The sequence below is a fragment of the Corythoichthys intestinalis genome, chromosome 18 (genome assembly GCF_030265065.1).
Source record: "Corythoichthys intestinalis isolate RoL2023-P3 chromosome 18, ASM3026506v1, whole genome shotgun sequence".
Lineage (NCBI taxonomy): Eukaryota > Metazoa > Chordata > Actinopteri > Syngnathiformes > Syngnathidae > Corythoichthys > Corythoichthys intestinalis.
This window is the reverse complement of record NC_080412.1, coordinates 5,618,400-5,638,338: the sequence shown is the minus strand read 5'-3', so window position 1 is coordinate 5,638,338 and position 19,939 is coordinate 5,618,400. Positions and strand designations below refer to the sequence as shown.

Genomic DNA, 19,939 nt, shown 5'->3' with positions numbered 1-19,939 from the left:
CCAGAAATATCCCGGTTATTCCGAAGTGCAATTGCGAGCAGTTCAATTCCCAACTCAAAAAGAATAGGGCTTAGTGGACAGCCCTGGCGGCTTCCGCCACCCAATGCAAAGGGCTGAGAACTTATACTATTTGTTTGAACTCTTGCAATGGGAGAAGGGTGTAGCAATTTTATCGATGCTACAAGCATTGGACGGAGTACAAACTTTTCCTGGACTTTTAACAGGTACTTTCACTCAACACGAATAAACGCCTTTTCGGCATCAAGTGAGACTATACATTCAGGCGTATTACTCGTAAGGGCGCTGCCAGGGTTTTTGGGCCCCATGAAAAGATATCACTTTGGGCCCCACCACCAGTGCCGGGACACACACACATTTAGAGTATCAACCACGTAATTTCCTGCATTGTGGTGAATCTTCACACACTAATTTGTGCATTTTCTGCATTAATTTAAGATGAAAATATATTTATGTAAACATACTGCATATTGAGAAATAATGAATAGACTGATATCATCTATAAGAAATGTACTGAAGGCCATCTTTTAAATATATCTAAATATATTTTTATTAGAAATATTCTCAAAACAAATACCATAATGAATGACTTAGAATAAATGTTTTGTTTTGACTATACAAAAGTATACATTAACCACAATAAAATAACATCATCTTTAGAATGATATAACAAACAAAGCGAGCAGCAGATTTTTTTACCTTGTATACATACTGTAGGTCGAGTAACCATTGGACGGACCTAAGGTTAACGACCCGCGCAAACGAACTGACGACGAGTATGGCATGTATCTGCGGCAAGCTGTGTAAAAACCAACGTGGCCTAAAGATCCATCAGGCCAGAATGAAATGTTTGGAGCGGGAGAGCGAGGTGCAACGCACAGGTCCTCGACCTGGTGAGACGCAGGAGGAGCCCGGACAGGAGACACTCCACAGATCCCAGTCCCTCCACGTACCAGAGTCTCCCAACCCCAGCAGAGTAGTTCCACAGCAGCGGATTAAGTGGCCCCCAGCAAGCAGACGGAGCGAGTGGCTGCAGTTTGATGAGGACGTATCCACCATCATCCAAGCCACAGCCAAAGGAGACGTCGACTGCAGACTCCAAGCAATGAGCACCATCATCGTCAGCTATGGCTCCGAAAGATTTGGACGGATGGAGAAGGGCAACACTGAGGCCACCCCCTACACCATGAACCGCAGGGCCACCAAGATCCACCAACTGCGCCAGGAGCTTCGAACCCTGAAGAAACAGTTCAAGATAGCTGCTGAGAAGGACAAGCCACCACTAGAAGAGCTGCGTAACATCCTGCGGAAGAAGCTGACAACCCTCCGCAGAGCAGAATGGCACAGGAGGCGCGGAAGAGAGAGGGCTAGGAAGCGAGCAGCCTTCATCGCCAACCCCTTCCGTTTTGCGAAACAGCTGCTCGGGGACAAGCGCAGTGGCCGGCTTGAGTGCACTAAAGAGGAAGTGAATCGTTTTCTCGAGAACACCATAAGCGATCCACTGAGGGGACAAGAGCTAGGCCCCAACAGAGCACTCATCAGCCCTGCCCCACCAACGGCAGAGTTCCAGTTGACAGAGCCGAGTCTGAAGGAGGTTGAAGAGGTCATCAAGGCAGCCCGCTCGGCATCTTCCCCGGGCCCCAGTGGTGTACCTTACCGTGTCTACAAGCGCTGTCCCAAGCTCCTTCGGCTGCTGTGGAGGGCCTTGAAGGTGATCTGGCGAAGGGGGAGAGTGGCTGACCAGTGGAGGTGTGCAGAGGGAGTTTGGATTCCCAAGGAGGAGGGCTCGAAAAACATCAACCAGTTTCGGGTCATCTCACTACTGAGTGTGGAAGGGAAGGTGTTTTTCAGCATCATCTCCCGAAGACTGACCGAGTTTCTCCTCAAGAACAACTACATCAACACTTCAGTGCAGAAGGGTGGGATCCCCGGAGTCCCTGGCTGTCTAGAGCACAACGGTGTAGTGACACAGCTCATCAGAGAAGCCCACGAGAACAGAGGCGACCTTTCTGTGCTATGGTTGGACCTGACCAACGCCTACGGGTCCATCCCACACAAGCTAGTTGAGCTGGCGCTGCACCTCCACCATGTTCCCAGCAAGATCAAGGACTTGATCCTGGATTATTACGGTAATTTCAGGATCAGGGTCACTTCTGGGTCAGTAACATCAGACTGGCATCGCCTTGAGAAAGGAATAATAACAGGATGTACCATCTCCGTTGTTCTTTTTGCACTGGCGATGAATATGGTGGTAAAGGCTGCTGAAGTGGAATGCAGAGGGCCTCTGTCCAGATCAGGTGTTCGACAGCCCCCCATAAGAGCCTACATGGACGATCTGACCATTACAACAACGTCAGTCCCAGGTAGCAGGTGGATCTTGCAGGGATTGGAGAGACTCATCGGATGGGCCAGGATGAGCTTCAAACCTGCAAAGTCAAGGTCCATGGTTCTGAAAAGGGGGAAGGTGGTCGATAAATTCCGGTTCTCAATCTCAGGAACCGTGATTCCATCGATAACGGAGCAACCAGTCAAGAGCCTGGGAAAGCTCTTTGACTCCAGCCTGAAGGACTCTGCTGCTATCCGGAGGTCTACTGAAGAGCTTGGTGGTTGGCTCGGCAAGGTGGACAAGTCTGGCCTGCCTGGCAGATTCAAAGCCTGGATCTACCAGCACTCCATCCTTCCCAGAATCCTGTGGCCTCTCCTCGTCTATGCAGTCCCAGTAACGACGGTGGAATCCTTTGAAAGGAAGATCAGCAGCTTTCTGCGGAAATGGCTGGGTCTTCCTCGCAGCCTCAACAGCGCTGCCCTGTACGGGACTAGCAACAACCTGCAGCTGCCCTTCAGTGGGCTCACTGAAGAATTCAAGGTGGCACGCACAAGAGAAGCCCTACAGTACAGAGAATCCAGGGACGGCAAGGTGTCATCAGCCGGCATTGAAGTGAGGACAGGAAGGAAGTGGAAGGCAGAAAAGGCAGTGGAGGTGGCTGAGTCACGCCTTAGGCAAAAGGCACTGGTTGGGACTGTGGCAACAGGGAGAGCTGGATTGGGCTACATCCCAAAGACCCAGGTTAGCCAGGCTCGGGGCAAGGAAAGACAACATCTACTCCAGGAGGAGGTCCGTGCAGGCCTGGAGGAAGAGCGAGTGGGCAGGGCATTGGGACTCCGGCAACAGGGAGCATGGACAAGATGGGAGGGCACTTTGCAGCGCAAAGTCACCTGGTCGAACATCATGCAGGCAGACCTCCACCGTGTCCGGTTCCTCGTAGCGGCAGTCTACGATTCCCTCCCCAGCCCAGCAAACCTCCATGTGTGGGGGAAGAGCGAGACACCCTCCTGCTCCCTTTGCTCCGGGAGAGGCTCCCTGGAACATCTCCTCAGCAGCTGCCCAAAGTCCCTGGCTGATGGTCGCTACCGCTGGCGCCACGACCAGGTACTGAAAGCAGTTGCCGAGAGTATAGCCACCGCCATCAGCTCTAGCAAACACCATCATGCTCCAAAGAAGGCCATCTCCTTCATAAAAGCTGGAGAGAGACCCCATGCACGTCCAAAGATAACAACAGGACTCCTCCACACAGCCCCTGACTGGAAGCTCCACGTTGACCTGGGAAAACAGCTGAGGTTCCCCCAGCAGATAGCAAAAACATCGCTTCGGCCAGACATGATCATCCTCTCAGAGGCTTCAAAACACCTGATCATGCTGGAACTTACCGTGCCCTGGGAGGAGCGGATTGAGGAGGCCAACGAGAGGAAACGGGCCAAGTATCAGGAACTAGTGGAGGAGTGCAGGGGAAGGGGCTGGAGGACTTTCTATGAGCCCATAGAAGTCGGCTGTCGAGGCTTCGCAGGACGCTCCCTCTGTAAAGTCCTTGACCGGCTGGGAATCACAGGGGTGGCCAAGAAAAGGGCCATTCAGTCTGCAAGTGAAGCTGCAGAGAAAGCCACAAGGTGGTTGTGGTTGAAGAGGGCAGATCCGTGGGTTGCTACTGGGACACAAGCCGGGACTTGATCCACCCCGGCTGGGTCACTAGGACGAGGGTGTCTGATGTTGCGAGACCCGAAACACTCAATGAATCCTAGATACATCACTGATGATGTGTCCCAGTGCATCCAGGAGATGTATCTTTCAAGTAGCAAGTGTATTGATCTAATGTAGCCATCCATTTAACAGCTGTCACTGCATGATCCATGATCCCTTGCTCAGCCTTACTCACCAAGAGCCCAGCGCCGAGCCTTCTTGCTAGCAAAGTCACTGATCAAATAATAAAAGTCTAGCTTCCTAGCCAACTGACTTTCAATGGACAGCATGTTAGGACTAGAAAGCCTGTCCTGACACATAGTGGACCTCAGCTCTTTATGAGTTTTAGCTTACTGAAAGCTCTCTTGCCACCTGCAACAGTTACAGGGAGTGTGCAAAATATACGTAAAGCAATGCACACTTCTCCAAAAATGCTTTGCAGCTGCATCTTACAAGTTGCATTCAGGAGACAAGGAGAGGACAAGTTAGGGGGGGGAAGTACTAGCATATACAGTGTTCAGTGTCTTACTTCATTTACAAACGGTGGTGTAAGACGCAGCAAGAGAAGTTGTGCCTGTTACAACAGGCAAGGGCAGAGACAACTGTTCTAGTATGAAGAGCTTGCTAAGGGTTTGCCTGCTGTACTGATTAAACGTAAGCTAAAAGTGGAGCAAACACTAGCTAGCAAACAATTACAGTATTTCATTATGGAGTAGGCTTAGCCCCATCTGGAAACTCGCGATCTCCACTATACGCTACAGCTCCGAAGCGAGGTCCCTGCTTAACAAACTAAATTCAATAAATTCTTGACAAACTGGATTCAAGCCGATTTTAAAAAAGAAAATTTCCACACCAACTTTCAACATCTGTAGCATACCAAGAAATGCTGTCATTATTTGGAATTCTTGTTTTTGAATAGGTTAATGTCGCTCATTGAGGCCAGGAAAATCCCGTATTTCTTACGGAGTGAGCTGGGACCTCTCGTTGGAGCTCTGTAATAGACATTGCGAGGTTCCAGATGGGGCTGGAGTGGGCTAAGATAACAGGTTAATTTTCAGCACTACAAAAGACACCAACCTTCATTTGTGAAGTACTTTGTCACATCCTGTTGGCCTTTTCTACCCCTTTCCTGTTTTGCTTTCTTTTCTTTCCTCTTTTGATAACCCGATTTGTGTCCTGAAAACATTTCTGCAGTACCGCGCACTCAGTCATTGACTGGTGTAAATGCGCACCGCTGCTCCCGGTCTGATCCAAGGAAGGCAATACATATGCTCTCTGGGTGTTTACTTTTTGCCAAAAACAAAACAAGAAAAAGAAACCCTTCATTTTATTCATTCATTCGCTTTCCATGCCGCTTTTTTCCTCACGAGGGTCGCGGAGGTGCTGGAGCCTATCCCACCTAACTACGGGCAGTAGGCAGGGGACACCCTGAACTGGTTGCCAGCGAATCGCAGGGCACAAGGAGACATACAACCATTCACGCCCACACTCATACCTACAGACAATTTAGAGTGTTCAATCAGCCTACCATGCATGTTTTTGGGATGTGGGAGGAAACCGGAGTTCCCGGAGGAAACCCACGCCGGCACGGGGAGAACATGCAAACTCCACACTGGAAGGCCGAAGCCCGGGATTGAACCCTTGATCTCAGAACTGTGAGGCGGATGTGCTAACCACTCAGCCACCGTGCTGCCCCCCTCCGTTTATTCCTATTCAAATTATAACGATTAATATTTAAATCTGCAAACGATTACCTGATGTTCTAATTTTCTTTGTCGGGCCCCATCTGGTATGGGCTCTTAGAATTAGTATTTTTCACCCCTACCCCCTAAATTGGTCTGTACGTAAACTAAGGTTTTTTAATTAAAAAATAATTATTTATTGCTCTTGTGAAAATAATGTGCAATTTGAAGGTGCAATCTGAGCGAGGCTTTGTTCTACTCTACATCTCCCAAAATTTATTTTGCAATGCATAAAATGTTCTTAATCTGATTACTTCATTATTCGAACTAACTAGTTGATGGATTAATCGATTGCTTAGATGATCGATTGCTGCAGCCCTACTTAATATTACTGAAATCACTATGTAGCTTGAGCATTTCTATATGATAGAAGCAGGGGGAAAAATGAATTTGTTTTATATTTTTAACTGTTGAAAATGCGCTTCAATGCGCAGCATGTGCAATCACTGTATAGAAAGTGTAAGTTGCCTTTTACTCTGTTTCCTTTTGGTTATAGTCATTCATGCTAACACTATTTTCCACTCATCAGAAAACTTGAAGAAGAATTTGAAAAGAAGTTTAACAGTCTGCCACAGTATAATCCAGTGACATTTGATAAGAAGGGGCCTTCTGTCATTAAGAAAAAGAAGACTGATTGGTCCTGTGGACATGAGGAGACTTCAAAAGCAGGAAAAGGTGAGGACAAAATGTAATAAATATGAATATTTTATCTTATGCAGTACATGTAGTTTCTAACCCTTTATTATTGGGAGCTCAGTGCCACCCAACATGTAATTCAGAATGATTAAGAAGAAAGTTTAGGGGATCACACTAATCGAGGGCGGTATTTATTGCCTTAAAATGTTATTGTAAACCTTGCTTTATTCATTTTTTTCCATTCATCTTCTGTACCGCTTACACTTGTGCGGGTAGAGCCTATCGCAGCTAACTATGGGCAGCAAATTGCAGGGCACATATACAGTAGACAGTGTTGTCACAGATTACTTGAAAAAGGAATTCAATGACTGATTAATGATTACGCCTCAAAAAGGTAATATACCGTATTGGCCCGAATGTAAGACGGTGTTTTTTGCATTGAAATAAGAATGAAAAAAAGGGGGTCGTCTTATATTCACGGTGTAGACATTATACCAATTGACGACGCTAGATGGCGCCAGATATCATTGAAGCGATGTTCTGTCATGACAGATCTCAGCGACTCTCCCCATTCACGACGCTAGATAGCGCCAGATATCATTGAAGCGATTTTCTGTGATGACAGATCTCAGCTACTCTCAAGTTTAACCAGTTTGCATTGTTTTATTGCAATGTTTTTCCTTATTCAGATTTGTTTCAAGACTAGTTACAGTTAGACTTTAGTTAGATGGTTAATGCAGTTATTGCAATTTTGTTGTTTTATCACAACAGATTGGTTTATTTACATTTCAAAAACCAGAAGCCATTCATTTACGAATGTGATTGCACGTTAATTTACATATTTAAATGTTCAGCTATTAGGATTTGAATGAGGCAAAATAACATGCTTTTTCTCTCAAATATATTGTTATAATCATTTGTTTCGGATATTCTGTCATTATTTTCTGTATAAAAATTAATTAGGTGTTCAAAATTCTTTTTTCAAACTTGAGTCTTGAAAAAGAGGGGTTCATCTTATAATCAGGGCCATCTTATATTCGGGCCAATATGGTAGTTACTTTACTGATTACTTTATTATCAAAGTAAGTAGTTACTTTAAAAGTAATTTATCAGTTACTTTTTACCAATTTTTCTCCCTTTGCTGCCTCAACATAGGAATGACAACAAAATATGTCATCCCATGTAATTGAATTTTTCACATAAGGTTTATTATTCGAGTTAATCTTCGGGGGTTTAATCAGTCGATGGAGTTGATTTCAACCACCATTGACTCGCGCTAGCTTAGCCACTCGGGAGCCCTGAAACCTACAAATAACCTGAAAACTGCACAGAATCTGTTGAAATCAACTGCAACGACCAATGGAACCCCTGCTAATTTGAAGATTAAACCTAATGTGAACAATTCTGAACTTTTCCTTTAAAATAAAGACCTAGCTGTTAAAATGTTGTCTTAAATGTTGTAAAGCAATACAACAAAAATGAATGAAATGAACAAGAATCCTTGAAAATATTTCATAATTGGTCCAAATTATTTTTGGGGTGGAGACAAGACACATTTTTTACAATTGAAATTAATTTGCCATTGGGAAATGTTGGCCTCAGTTTTTTAGTTGTTTTCAGACACATACTACGTCAAGTATTTTAAACTGTATTGCTTTTCGCGTAATCAGTTGATTTTAAGGTCTCAGAAAAAGCAGCACCTGTCTGCCTATGCAGGTCACTGGCGTACGTATGCTACAGTGTATGTTTTTGTAATTAATTTATTACTTTTTATAACACATTGACACTAACTATTGAGACACAAAGGTAAAGGAGTCAAAATCCCACGAAGCTTTTTTTTAAAATTGAGGGTTGTGAAATGTAGCATATCTATGCTCATTTTTGCTTCTACTTTTCTGTGTTAGGATCATTTTCATCAACGAAAAAGACTTCATTCCACAAGATTGTTAAGAAGCACAAACACTTAAAGGACAAACCAGGTGCAGTATAAAACTGTGATCTAGAATCTGTGTTATAGCATGGCAATAAACATGGAGTGGGGCTCAAATTTTTAAAAAATCTAATGAATGAAAGGCTTTGTGACAAATTCATTTTGATAAATCAGATTTAGTTGATGATTGAATTAAATAATTTTCACAGAGGTAAATATTCATAATAGTAGGGATGTCCCGATCGTGTAGTTTTGCTTCCGGGTCCCCTGATTTTGAGAATCTGCTGATATTAAACCCTTGACCTCAGAACTGTAGTTGGTTGCAAAAATAATTTGAAGATTACTGACAACAATCATATATATGAGCTATCTCATTAACAATATTAAAACACAGTGTGGCACATTGGATGAATGGTTAGCAGTGCTAGAGATGTCCCGATCCGATATTTGGATCGGATCGGACGCCGATATGGGCAAAAAAATGCGCATCAGTATCTGATCGGAACATGGGAAATGTTCCGATCCTGACTTCCAATCCAGTTTTTTTTTTTTTAAAAAAAGTCCGGTCCGGGTTTTCCAGCGCACCGATTTACATAATCCATTCCAGTTTTTGCTTCGGTTGTCCTAAAATCCGGTCCGCATTTTACGGCACACCTTCAACACACTACATTTACATTACCATCTCCCAATTTACCGAGAGACTTTTATCGGTAAAAATGTCAGCTGTGTGGGATTATTTCACCTTAAAGGACGACAAAGACGAAGAGGCAGAGAGCAACATATGCCACAATAAAGTCAAGCGTAGTGGTAAAGCTGTAAGAAGTTTTAATACAACCAACCTAATCAAGCATTTAGCGAAATACCACCACAAACAATATGAGGAGTATGTTAAGAAAACCAAAGACAAAAAGAAAGGTCCTATGCAACTAACACTGGCAGAAACTTTTGCTATGCGTGACAAACTGGCACTCGACAGTCCCAAAGCCCAGGGAATAACAAGAGTCATTGCCGAAGAATTCATTCCGGATGACGAGCCATTATCTCACGTGAGTAAAGACGCACCATCCAGCACGCGATTCGGCCGTGGAAGATTTGAGAACGATTCACAAACATCCAAATTCCGATTATTGAAATATGTCAAGTAAAGCGGAACTAATACACAGTGCGGTCTTCGGGACGCAATGAGAAACTGACCGCATTGCGTCCCGAAAGTAAACATAACTTGTCTTAGACCCGGGTAATGCCAATGCTCAACTCACGGCTTTAGCTCAACTCATGCCGCTGGATAAAAAACACAAGAATACCTGACTGCTGCTGACAGCCGCTACAAACTACGTCAACGTCGTTTTACTGGAGATAATAGATATTATATGTATATAGAACCAGATGCTACACGACAGACTCGACTGCGTTAGCAACATTGAAGTATTGAAAACCAGATGTGTTAGTAAACAGCCGCCATCTTAAAGCAGAAGACTTCCCTAGTAGGCTGTTGTGAACCTTCCAAGCGAACCTAATTAACTTTTTATCTAAAATACTCCTAAATCGGCAAAATCTTGACTTGAATCTATCTTCAAAACAGTTTTAAAACTTTCACATGTCGAAAGTAGACAGAAGGGAAATTATGGAATAACGGGAGCAATTTTAACAACTTTAACAGTTGATTCGCAAAATTAAATGAATTGAATGTAGTTTAAAGCTGCTGATACAGAATGGGGACTTGAGTATTTTATTTACTGTTTTAAAATGTTAACTAGATACTGAAATAGTCGTTTATTTAAACCTGAGAGGCTTTATATACAATTTTTGTAACTAATGCACGAAACATTAAAAGCATCTAATAGCTCGGGGGATTTGGAGGATTTTCCACTGAGGTTGTTGGTGTGTTTTGCTTTTTTAAGACAGTTTACAATATTATTTGCACGTTGTACTGACTGACTATGCTATGCTATGCAAAACACTTTGGTACCAATATTGGTACTGCCTACTTTGTTTGTATTGGTGTGTATTAACTAAAATACAGGGTGGGGCAGAGCAACTTGCTTATTTAAATATGCGGACCTGGCCCCCCAAAGTGCCTCACATGTATTTCCTGCACGATAGGTAATTTGTAGGGATGAAATTTCAATTCTTCATGGACAATTAGTCTCACAGAACGAGCAGACAACCCAAGAGCAGATGCGTGTTGCGGGCAGACCGTCAGGGAGATCTCAAAACAGATTGTCTCACCGCATCAATGTTTTGGGGTGTCCTTGCTGTTCGTGGGAGGCCAGGTTCCTTTTTCTTTGCAACCACCCGTTTCCCTGAAGTTGTTTACCCATGTAAAAATAGACTGCCAGCCAGGAACACGACCACGGGGGGCAATATAGAAATGTCTTGGGAATGCACATTGCGTTGCTACGATTCCTGAAAATCCTGAACCAAAATAAATAACGCACATTTAGAACCAAACATTAAGCCCCACTCTCTCAAATAAATTCGTCCCTACCATCCTCAGACCAACCATCGCTTCAGGGCGCGAAATTTAAATAAGCAAGTTGCTGTGCCCCACCCTGTAGTTTAATGTTCAGATGGCAACTTTTTCAACCGCAGTGGGACAGACTGATTCCACCAGGTTTCTTTTTGTATTAAAGGCAAATCATGTTCCACAGATGCCACAATATGCCCAGATGTGCAATGTGTCACTTCAGGGGATATACTCGTCGGTAGCCAGAAGAGGAAGGCTAGGAAGACAAAGATTACACACTTGGTACGCACAGCTGATGGCCGAACATCTCTGCATGAGGGTAAGTGTTTTGGTTGTTCCTCTAAGCAATAATGCACATCATTTTACTGTACTGTACTGACTTTATCATCTGCCATACAGAATGCTGTTTCATAATATCTAGCACATTTTTAACTGTAATTACGTAGGCTCTGTGCACACGTTCCATCCATCCATCCATCCATCCATCCATCCATCCATCCATCCATCCATCCATCCATCCATCCATCCATCCATCCATCCATCCATCCATCCATCCATCCATCCATCCATCCATCCATCCATCCATCCATCCATCCACCCACCCACCGTTTAACTGAAGTTGGGTCGTGGGGGCAACAGTTTCAGCAGGGGGCCCCAAACTTCCCTTTCCCCAGCCACATTAACTAGCTCTGACTAGGGGATCCCCAAGCGCTCCCAAGCCAGAGTTGAGATATCATCCATCCACCTAGTCCTAGGCCTGCACCGAGGTGTCCTCCGAGCTGGATGTGTCAGAAATACCTCCCTAGGGAGGCATCCTGGTGGCATCTGCATCAGATGCCCGAACCACCTCAACTGACTCTTTTCTACGCGTAAAAGCAGCGATTCGACTCTAAGCCTCTAATGAATAGCAGCGTTTCTCAACCTGTGTCTAAGGTAGAAGCCAGCTATCCGCCTGAGAAAACCCATTTCAGGCTGCTTGTACCCGCGATCTTGTTCTTTCGGTCATGACCCATCGCTCATGACCATCAGTGAGGGTAGGAACAAAGATCAAACAGTAGATGGAGAGCTTTGCCTCTCGGTACAGCTCCCTCTTTGTTGCAACAGTGCGACAAAGTGACTGCTGACCCGATTCTCCATCCAATCTCGTGCTCCATTGTTCCCTCACTCGTGAACAAGACCCCAAGATACCTTCACTTGAAGCAGGACCTCATTCCCTGCACAGAGAAGGCAATCTACTGGATCCCTGCAGAGAACCACGACCTCTTATTTGGAGGTGCTGATTCTCATCCCTGCCGCTTCACACTTGGCTGCAAACCAGTCCAGTCCGTGCTGCAGGTTACTGAAGGAATTCGGCCCCCCGGCCAAGCTGCGGAAACAGCAACAGCCGAACCAAACGGTGTTCCGCTGGCACCGCTCCCGCAAGTCTGCCGGGAGGTCCAATCCCGCGGGTTCACTCCGGTGTTAACACTTTGTACTGACTCCATTTTGAATGATTCAAAGAAGGCTCACCGAATACAGGATGACAATTTATTTGTCGACAACGGTCAAAAACAGGGCAAAAACAGACGACGGAGAGACAATGCTGAATCCAGGGTCGGCAAAACAACAGATACACCGGAATGTTCCCGATAAGCGACAGTTGTTATCTAAATGTTCAGTGTTTTGAAAACTCTCACGGGGGCGGGCCTTGGGCAGGAAGAAGGGTGTGAAGAAGGAAGAAAAAGGGTGTGTGTGTGGGATTATTGTCTTTTGTTTATTGGACAGGAGGATTTGGGAGTTACTGTTGTCCGGGCAACGAAGATGTGAATTCTGCCCCCTCAGCGTCAAAGGGGGCTCTTGGAGTCTTGTCAGTTGTGTTATCAGTTGGATATCGGGCGTTCTCCTATGCTACTTGTTTTAGGACAGTATGCCCTGCTGTTTGTACTGGAGTGCCTGGGAGAACTGATTGCGAGAGTTGGTGCGTCAATCTTGCTCATGACGCACATTGGGCTTCTGTGATAAGATGGCGTTGTGTATCTTTTGTGCCCTCTATTCTGTTCTTTTTATTAAACTATTGTATAAGTGCTATTTATATTATAGTAGGTGTGTTAGAGTAATACAAACAGTCCTACAGTAAATATGAGAAACGATAGTATTCCCTGATTGATTATATTAAGTGTGTTAGAGTAATGCAAACAGTTATATGGTGCATGCGAGAAAGGTAACTATTCCCTTCATTACGGACTGATGATGCAAACAGGACCACATCATATGCAGAAAGCAGCGATGCAATCCTCAGCCCACCTAACTGTAAACCCTCTCCGCCACGACTACGCCTCGATATTCTGTCCATGAAAATTACGAACAGAATTGGTGACAAGTGCAACCCACTTGGAACAAGTCTGACTTCCTGCTGAGGACACACAATTTTCACTTTGGGTTTACAGGGATTGGACTGCCCTAAGGCGTGCCTACTGTGGGAGGAACACGTAGCAGGGCTTTTAAAAAGTTAATAGCAGTATGGCCCGGCGTTGTCGGGCACACTATTTGTGCTGGGTTGCTAAGACCAAGGTTTGTTAATTGACACATAAGAAACCTCAAAATTAGGGCTTCCACATGATTTGATTTAAAAAAAAAAAAAAAAAAAAAAAAAAATTATAATGTATGCTGGATGGATTTATCGAGCAGTATGGCCTAGCGATGCTTGGGTGAAAAAGTGAAAATTGGCATTTTTTGTTTCTGATTAATTTTCCGCACTAAATGGAGGCCTTCAGAGATCAAATCCATCTAAGAAAACTCCCACACAGTACAAAGTACAACTGTGTAAAATTTCGTCAAAATCCGTCAAGCCGTTTCGGCGTCCATAAAACACGAATACACAGACAGCCGTACAGATTTAAGATATCCTGCTGAAATGATTCCCCTATAAATATCCGGAAAATTGTTATCATTTTGAAGTCCAGTGTCTTGTTGTGGAGTACACAAAGCCAACTACGACAAATCTACAGTGTTCCTCACTTAAAATCGAAGGTTTGGAAATCATTTGGGTTTTTCAAGAAGCATGGAAATCTAGACAAAAGTAGGGATGGCCAAATACAGCTTCACAGCCAATTGGTTCAGAGCTTCATGGGGGTTCATTTACTCAATGGTGCCATCAAGTGTTCCTGAAGCCAAATAGGTCAACAGTGTTGAGAATCCTATAGCACTTTGTTCAAGAAAATGAAATAATTGTGCTAGTGTTACTATATGAAAAAAATTCAAGTGCTATAAGAAAAAAAATGTCATTGTTATTGTTGTCATTTTTATTTGGAAATAATAGCTTTCCCAAACATTCTAGCGGTAAACGGTTTCTTTTTTTTTTTTTTTTTTGGGTAGGGGTAATATTTCGGTAGCTCTCGATAATACTTAAACAGCCCAAAATTCAAACAATGTAAAATGACTGGCGATAGCCATTGCATTTGAAGAAGTATTTTATGTTAAATAGTCTATATATATTTTTTTTTAAAGGGCTCCACAGATAGAAAGACATATAGTTCTTAAAATATAAATGTTAGAACGAGTTATACTAATTTGATATAAAACCCCTCTTAATGTTTTCGTTTTCATAAAATTTGTAAAATTATTTTAACTAGTAGGTCGCCATTGTTGTTGACGTCGCAGGGCGGTGACGTCACATGGACACGGTGCCGGACTTCCACAGTGTCACTCTTTAACTACATAAACATGTCGTCGGTTCTGCCCTTCCAATTTGAACCCGGGCGAAATATTTATGAGAAGGACAGCCCTGTCAATATTTCACAAAAAGAGCAGCAAAAGCTTAAATGAACACGAAAGACGGGATGAGAGGAGAAGCATACATGTTTCAAGTTCGCTAGTGACAGCTAGCACTCTCCTGCTCTATTGACGGAGTAAATGTTTGCAGATTGCCACGGTAAACTATTGTGTGATCCAACTTATTCCAATATTATTATGGAGACAGTTAACATCTAGAGCTGTCGTGTGCTTTACATATCATTCGGGTATACAGTGATACACAGCAGTTTGATTATTTTTTTGCATCACACGAAAACATTAGTTTGCCTCTACTGTGACGTCTAATGATGGCTTACCTTATTTTTGTCACGTAAAAGTGCTCGCCACGTCGATGATCATCCTGCCGGTGTTCATATTCATGAGAAATGTAGACCTGACCCCTGTACACCCAATCTGTTTGGTCTTTTTAATGTCCCGTCACCAGCAAAAGTGTACATGCAGGTTACGCGGTTATATCGTCCCTACCAATGTTGAGACCAAACCTACGCCCTAGATCACATGGGATTTCATGTTAAATTGTCACTTTGTATTGAACCAAATCTTGCTTTGAACTGAATCGGACAGTAAACTGTAAATCGAGATATGAATCGTTTTTGGAAGAAAAGATTCACACCCCTAATCAGCAGTGATATGGATTCTGTGTAGCTGTCTTACATTGTTAAAAGAAAAGGTCAGCTGAAAGATGAAGTTCTCAGTTTGCCAGTCTATCTACATTGCCACTTTCAGCTAAAAAAACTAAAAAAAATTAAATATAAATTAAATAAATAAAATTGTGGTTGTAAGTGGCCAAATTGAGTTCCACCACATGATGTTCAGGTACTCTCTCTCTAAGGGCGCTTTCACACTAGCACTGTTTGGTCCGTTTTTAACGGACTGGAGTCCTTAATCTCAGATAGTCCGCTAATGTGAAACGCACCCGAACTGTAGTTTGGACCAAACAACCGAACTATGTTCCGCTCAAAAATCGGGGTCTCTTTAAGTGTACCCTGCTTTGCTAGTCATTGTAACTGGAGCAGGGTGCACTTTTGCTACATTATGTGCAGCGTTACAGCGTGGAGCTGTGATGCTCAGGGCTGTGACGGTACACGCAGGGCATCCTTGGAAGCGGAAGTACAGCTCGCACGGTATTCAAAATCAACAATGCCAAGATGATACCAAGATGACCCATGGCCAAATCTTGTTGTGCTGCGCAAAGCAGTTGCATTTCATCTACAGAATCAGGTTCTAATGTGGTGGATGTCGTGTACATGCTGTTTCTGAACGAACGAATGTGAGAGTGACAGGAGCCAAGACATGCGCAGCCTCTCGGGGCGGCTGCATCTTGCTCTCGGTCTTCCTCAAGTGGCGACAGTTTGACAGTCCGAAAAATAACAAAAGTGAGAGCGAACGTGCCTGTGTGACTTTGGGTACTGCCGCGCAGTTCCCTTTTCCTTTTTTTAAAATTTTTAAAAATTTTTTTATTTTAAATAAACATGTCCTGTTCAGCTGTATGACAAGGAGAATGGAAGTCTAAGTGTCCGGTTGGTCTGAACAGTTTTAATGTTTCATATTGTGAGTATGACTTACTCCCATTGTGATCATTCAACATATCTCGTTTATTATGACAAAGCAGCGAATAGGAAGGGGCTATGGGGGGACAGAAGAAAAGAAACACAAGAAAAGAAAGAAAAAAAAATAGGGCTGTCAAACGATTAAAATTTAATTAATCGTAATTAATCCCAATTCAAACATCTATAAAATATGCCATATTTTTCTGTAAATTATTGTCAGAAGGGAAAGATAAGACAATACGGATGTATACATTCAACACACGGTACATAAGTACTGTATTTGTTTATTATAACAATACATCAACAAGATGGCATTAACACTATTAACATTCTCATAAAGCAATCCTTGGATAGAAAGACTTGTAATTCTTGAAAGATAAATGTTAGTACAAGTTATAGAAATTTTATATTAAAACCCCTCTTAATGTTTTCGTTTTATTAAAATTTATAAAATTTTCAATCAAAAAATAAACTAGTAGCTCGCCATTGTTGATGTCAATAATTACACAATGCTCTAGGGTTGTTCTGATCATGTTTTTTTGCTCCCGATCCGATCCCAATCGTTTTAGTTTGAGTATCTGCCTATCCCCATATTTCCCGATCCGATTGCTTTTTTTTTTTCTCCCGATTCAATTCCAATCATTCCCGATAATTTTTCCGGATCATATACATTTTGGCAATGCAGTAAGAAAAAAATGAATAAAACTCGGACGAATATATACATTCAACATACAGTACATAAGTACTGTATTTGTTTATTATGACAATAAATCCTCAAGATGGCGTTTACATTATTAACATTCTTTCTGTGAGAGGGATCCACGGATAGAAAGACTTGTGACTTTGTATATTGTGACTAAATATTGCCATCAAGTGTATTTGTTGAGCTTTCAGTAAATGATACTGCAGCCATGCCCCAATGCATGATGGGAAGTGGAACCATGATGGGAAGTGGAACCATGACTGTGCGTTGTGCTACCAGTGGATATATCTTCTCTGCTTTGGGAAATAACTTAAGGTGTTAAGACAAAGATCAATTGCCACCTTGATTCCCCACATTGCTTCCAATGATATTTCTAATCATAGGGAGCGGGATTGCAAGGCTTTAGCCAATTGAAGAAAGGCTCCAAAGGCTGCAAAAATTCACTCTACTCATTTAGCGCTGCCTTTTATCTCTCTATATAGGTAAGACGGCGTCATTACATATTGAGCGTGACAATGAGTGAGACGGTCGTGCAGCGCATACATTAATTGCGTTAATTATTTTAACGTGACACATTTTTTAATAAATTAATTGCCGCCGTTATCGGGATAATTATGATAACCCTACCTTAAGCCTAAACTAAAGACTCTGGATGAGTGTAACATATTATGTCTGTAACATTAAATACAATTAGAAAACGATTTAATTAAAATTTATATATATATATATATATATATATATATATATATTTTAATATAAATTTATGTAAATATATATATATATACATATATATATTTACATAAATTTATATTAAAATATATATATATTTTGTGACATCAGGCGGGGACAGGTAGTGGAGGGCCGTTACATTCCTTTTGCAGAGCTGAAGAATCAAGTCAAAATGGCCGCCAGCCCAAAGACTACACTTCCCAGCATGCCGCACAACGCATCCAGGTGTGGCTGCTTAAGCCACTTAATTGCAGCTAGCCTGGAGGACAAGATAAAAGACGACCAGAAGAAGCGAAGGGGAGGGTGGAAGGAGACTGACAGAGAGATTTGGAAGAAAGTATTTTGAGAACAGACCTAAGTTGCCATTTTAAAACATTTGAGAATTTTGATGAGAACAGACCTAAGTTGCCATTTTTGAGACATTTTAGTTGATTGTTTACTGTGTTACTGTTTGTGCCACATTTCGGCCTTTTTCTTTTGGGGAAAACCCGCTGTTTTTCTGATTAAAGAACTGTTTGGTTGGACACGTTGGCGTCTCAAGCTCCTTCCTGGCCAGGCCTACCTTGTGTGCGGTCACTATATATATATATATATATATATATATATATATATAATATTAGAAAAAGGCATGGCCGATATTTTTTTGCCGATTCCGATAGTTTGAAAATGACATGATCGGACCCGAGACATCTCTACCATGCTCCCATATGATACTAACCCCCAAAATCAGTTGGGCCCAAGCGCCAGCAGAGGGCGCCAAACACCACAAAACAAGTAACAAGCTGACATTACACTACTGTCATTTTATTCTGTTTGAGTGGGGCATGTGCGTTAATTGCGTCAAATATTTTAACGTGATTAATTTAAAAAATGTATTGCCGCCCGTTAACGTGATATTTTTGACAGCCTTAAAAAAACACAACAACAAGAAATACATTGAACGCCTACACTAACTATTAATATGTTAGTGCTATCGTCAGCTAGATGTATTTCCGGTTGACACCATGTGGGGGGCCTGTTGACCAGGGAAAGAAGGGGAGGGGGGTGGGGAAGTCTATAAGGTAAGTGATTGTGAGGGGTAGAGTGTACACAAATCAGCTCTGTGATCTAGAACCCAGTAATTGTGTGAATTCCTTGTGAGTGTAAGCCCGTTGGCAACCGACCCAACGCCGCCCCACCGTCAGTCCCGGCCCCGGGACACCCCACCCGAGCGCACCCAATCACATCCAGCCGCACGCGAGCCCCACCAAACACACAACAGCCACGCAGACGAGTGGAGACACCACTCAGGCGCCAACCCACGGCCACGGCCCCCACCCAGCCAGTCGGGGGAGCCAGCCCGCTCTCCAACAGGACCCTGGTCCTCTTGGTCTAGCCCAGTGGTTCTTAACCTTGCTAAAGGTACCGAACCCCAAAGTTTAACATGTTGATTCACCAAACCCTTCGGAATTACTGTAGATAATTTTCCAAATTCAAAACCGATATGTCTAAGCTAGCAAGCTAATAATTTAGCATATTCCCGTTCAAAATTCTTCTAATTTTGACAACATGTTCAAAATTTGACACCACACTGCCTATTGGTCTGTTGTATTCCCTCATACCAAGTGCGAGTCAACCTTCCACTGAGCAAACCACTTCCTCCTCCCATCAGACCGAGGAATAGCAGTAAAAAGAAATGGATTAAGCCTGTAAATTGGGAGCTAACCAGTCTGAGACCTGGTCTTAAAAAGCCACTTTGCCTAGATTTAATCAGCGTACAAAAATAGGGCTCTGCGTTTCTTTACCTTTGCCGAACCCCTTAGACTTACTCACCGAAATCCTGGGGTTCGATCGACCCTAGGTTAAGAACCACTGGTCTAGCGTGAAAGTGCCCTAAAAAGCTTGATGATATTTGCGGGGCTAAGAGCAGAACTTCTGCTCCTCCACATTGAGAGCAGGCAGATGAGGTGGCGCAGACATCTCTGGTTAAAAAAAAAAATACTACCATTACAACTAATATTAGCGTGTAGTAAATTATGAATATCGGAGATCTCTATGTATTGGTTTGGGGTTTTTTGTTTTTGTGTTGCAGAGGAAAAAATTGGGAATCTGACCCAGGTGCAGGAGATAACGCCATTACCCAAGCTCAATTTATGCAATGACAAAGTGTGCTACAGTACTTCCAGACCAGTGGAGGGGGACACTGGAACGCAGGAGCTACCTGGTTTCTTCAGTTTAGCTGCTCTTGCTGAAGTGGCGACCATGGAAAACATTCTCAGGTAGGGAGGATCAATGCAATTTCAGTCACCATGTTATTCATATACAATGAGGAGCAGATGTATTTGCACCCCTTGTGATTTTGCAAGTTCTCCCACTTA

The 19,939-nt window shown here is 43.0% G+C and overlaps 1 protein-coding gene across 5 annotated transcripts in view; it reads left to right on the top strand.

The window, feature by feature from the left end:
• Nucleotides 1-19,939, top strand: part of LOC130906381 (HMG box transcription factor BBX) — a 68,165-nt gene that overhangs the window by 34,170 nt on the left and 14,056 nt on the right. For 3 of the 5 annotated variants that reach the window (XM_057820662.1, XM_057820667.1, XM_057820661.1), the window contains 4 exons: nucleotides 6,305-6,450; nucleotides 8,316-8,390; nucleotides 10,975-11,127; nucleotides 19,654-19,840. In XM_057820662.1, the coding sequence (XP_057676645.1) occupies nucleotides 6,305-6,450; nucleotides 8,316-8,390; nucleotides 10,975-11,127; nucleotides 19,654-19,840 (561 nt within the window). The remainder of the gene's footprint in view (nucleotides 1-6,304; nucleotides 6,451-8,315; nucleotides 8,391-10,974; nucleotides 11,128-19,653; nucleotides 19,841-19,939) is intronic. The other 2 variants (XM_057820666.1, XM_057820665.1) reach the window with 2 other exon arrangements.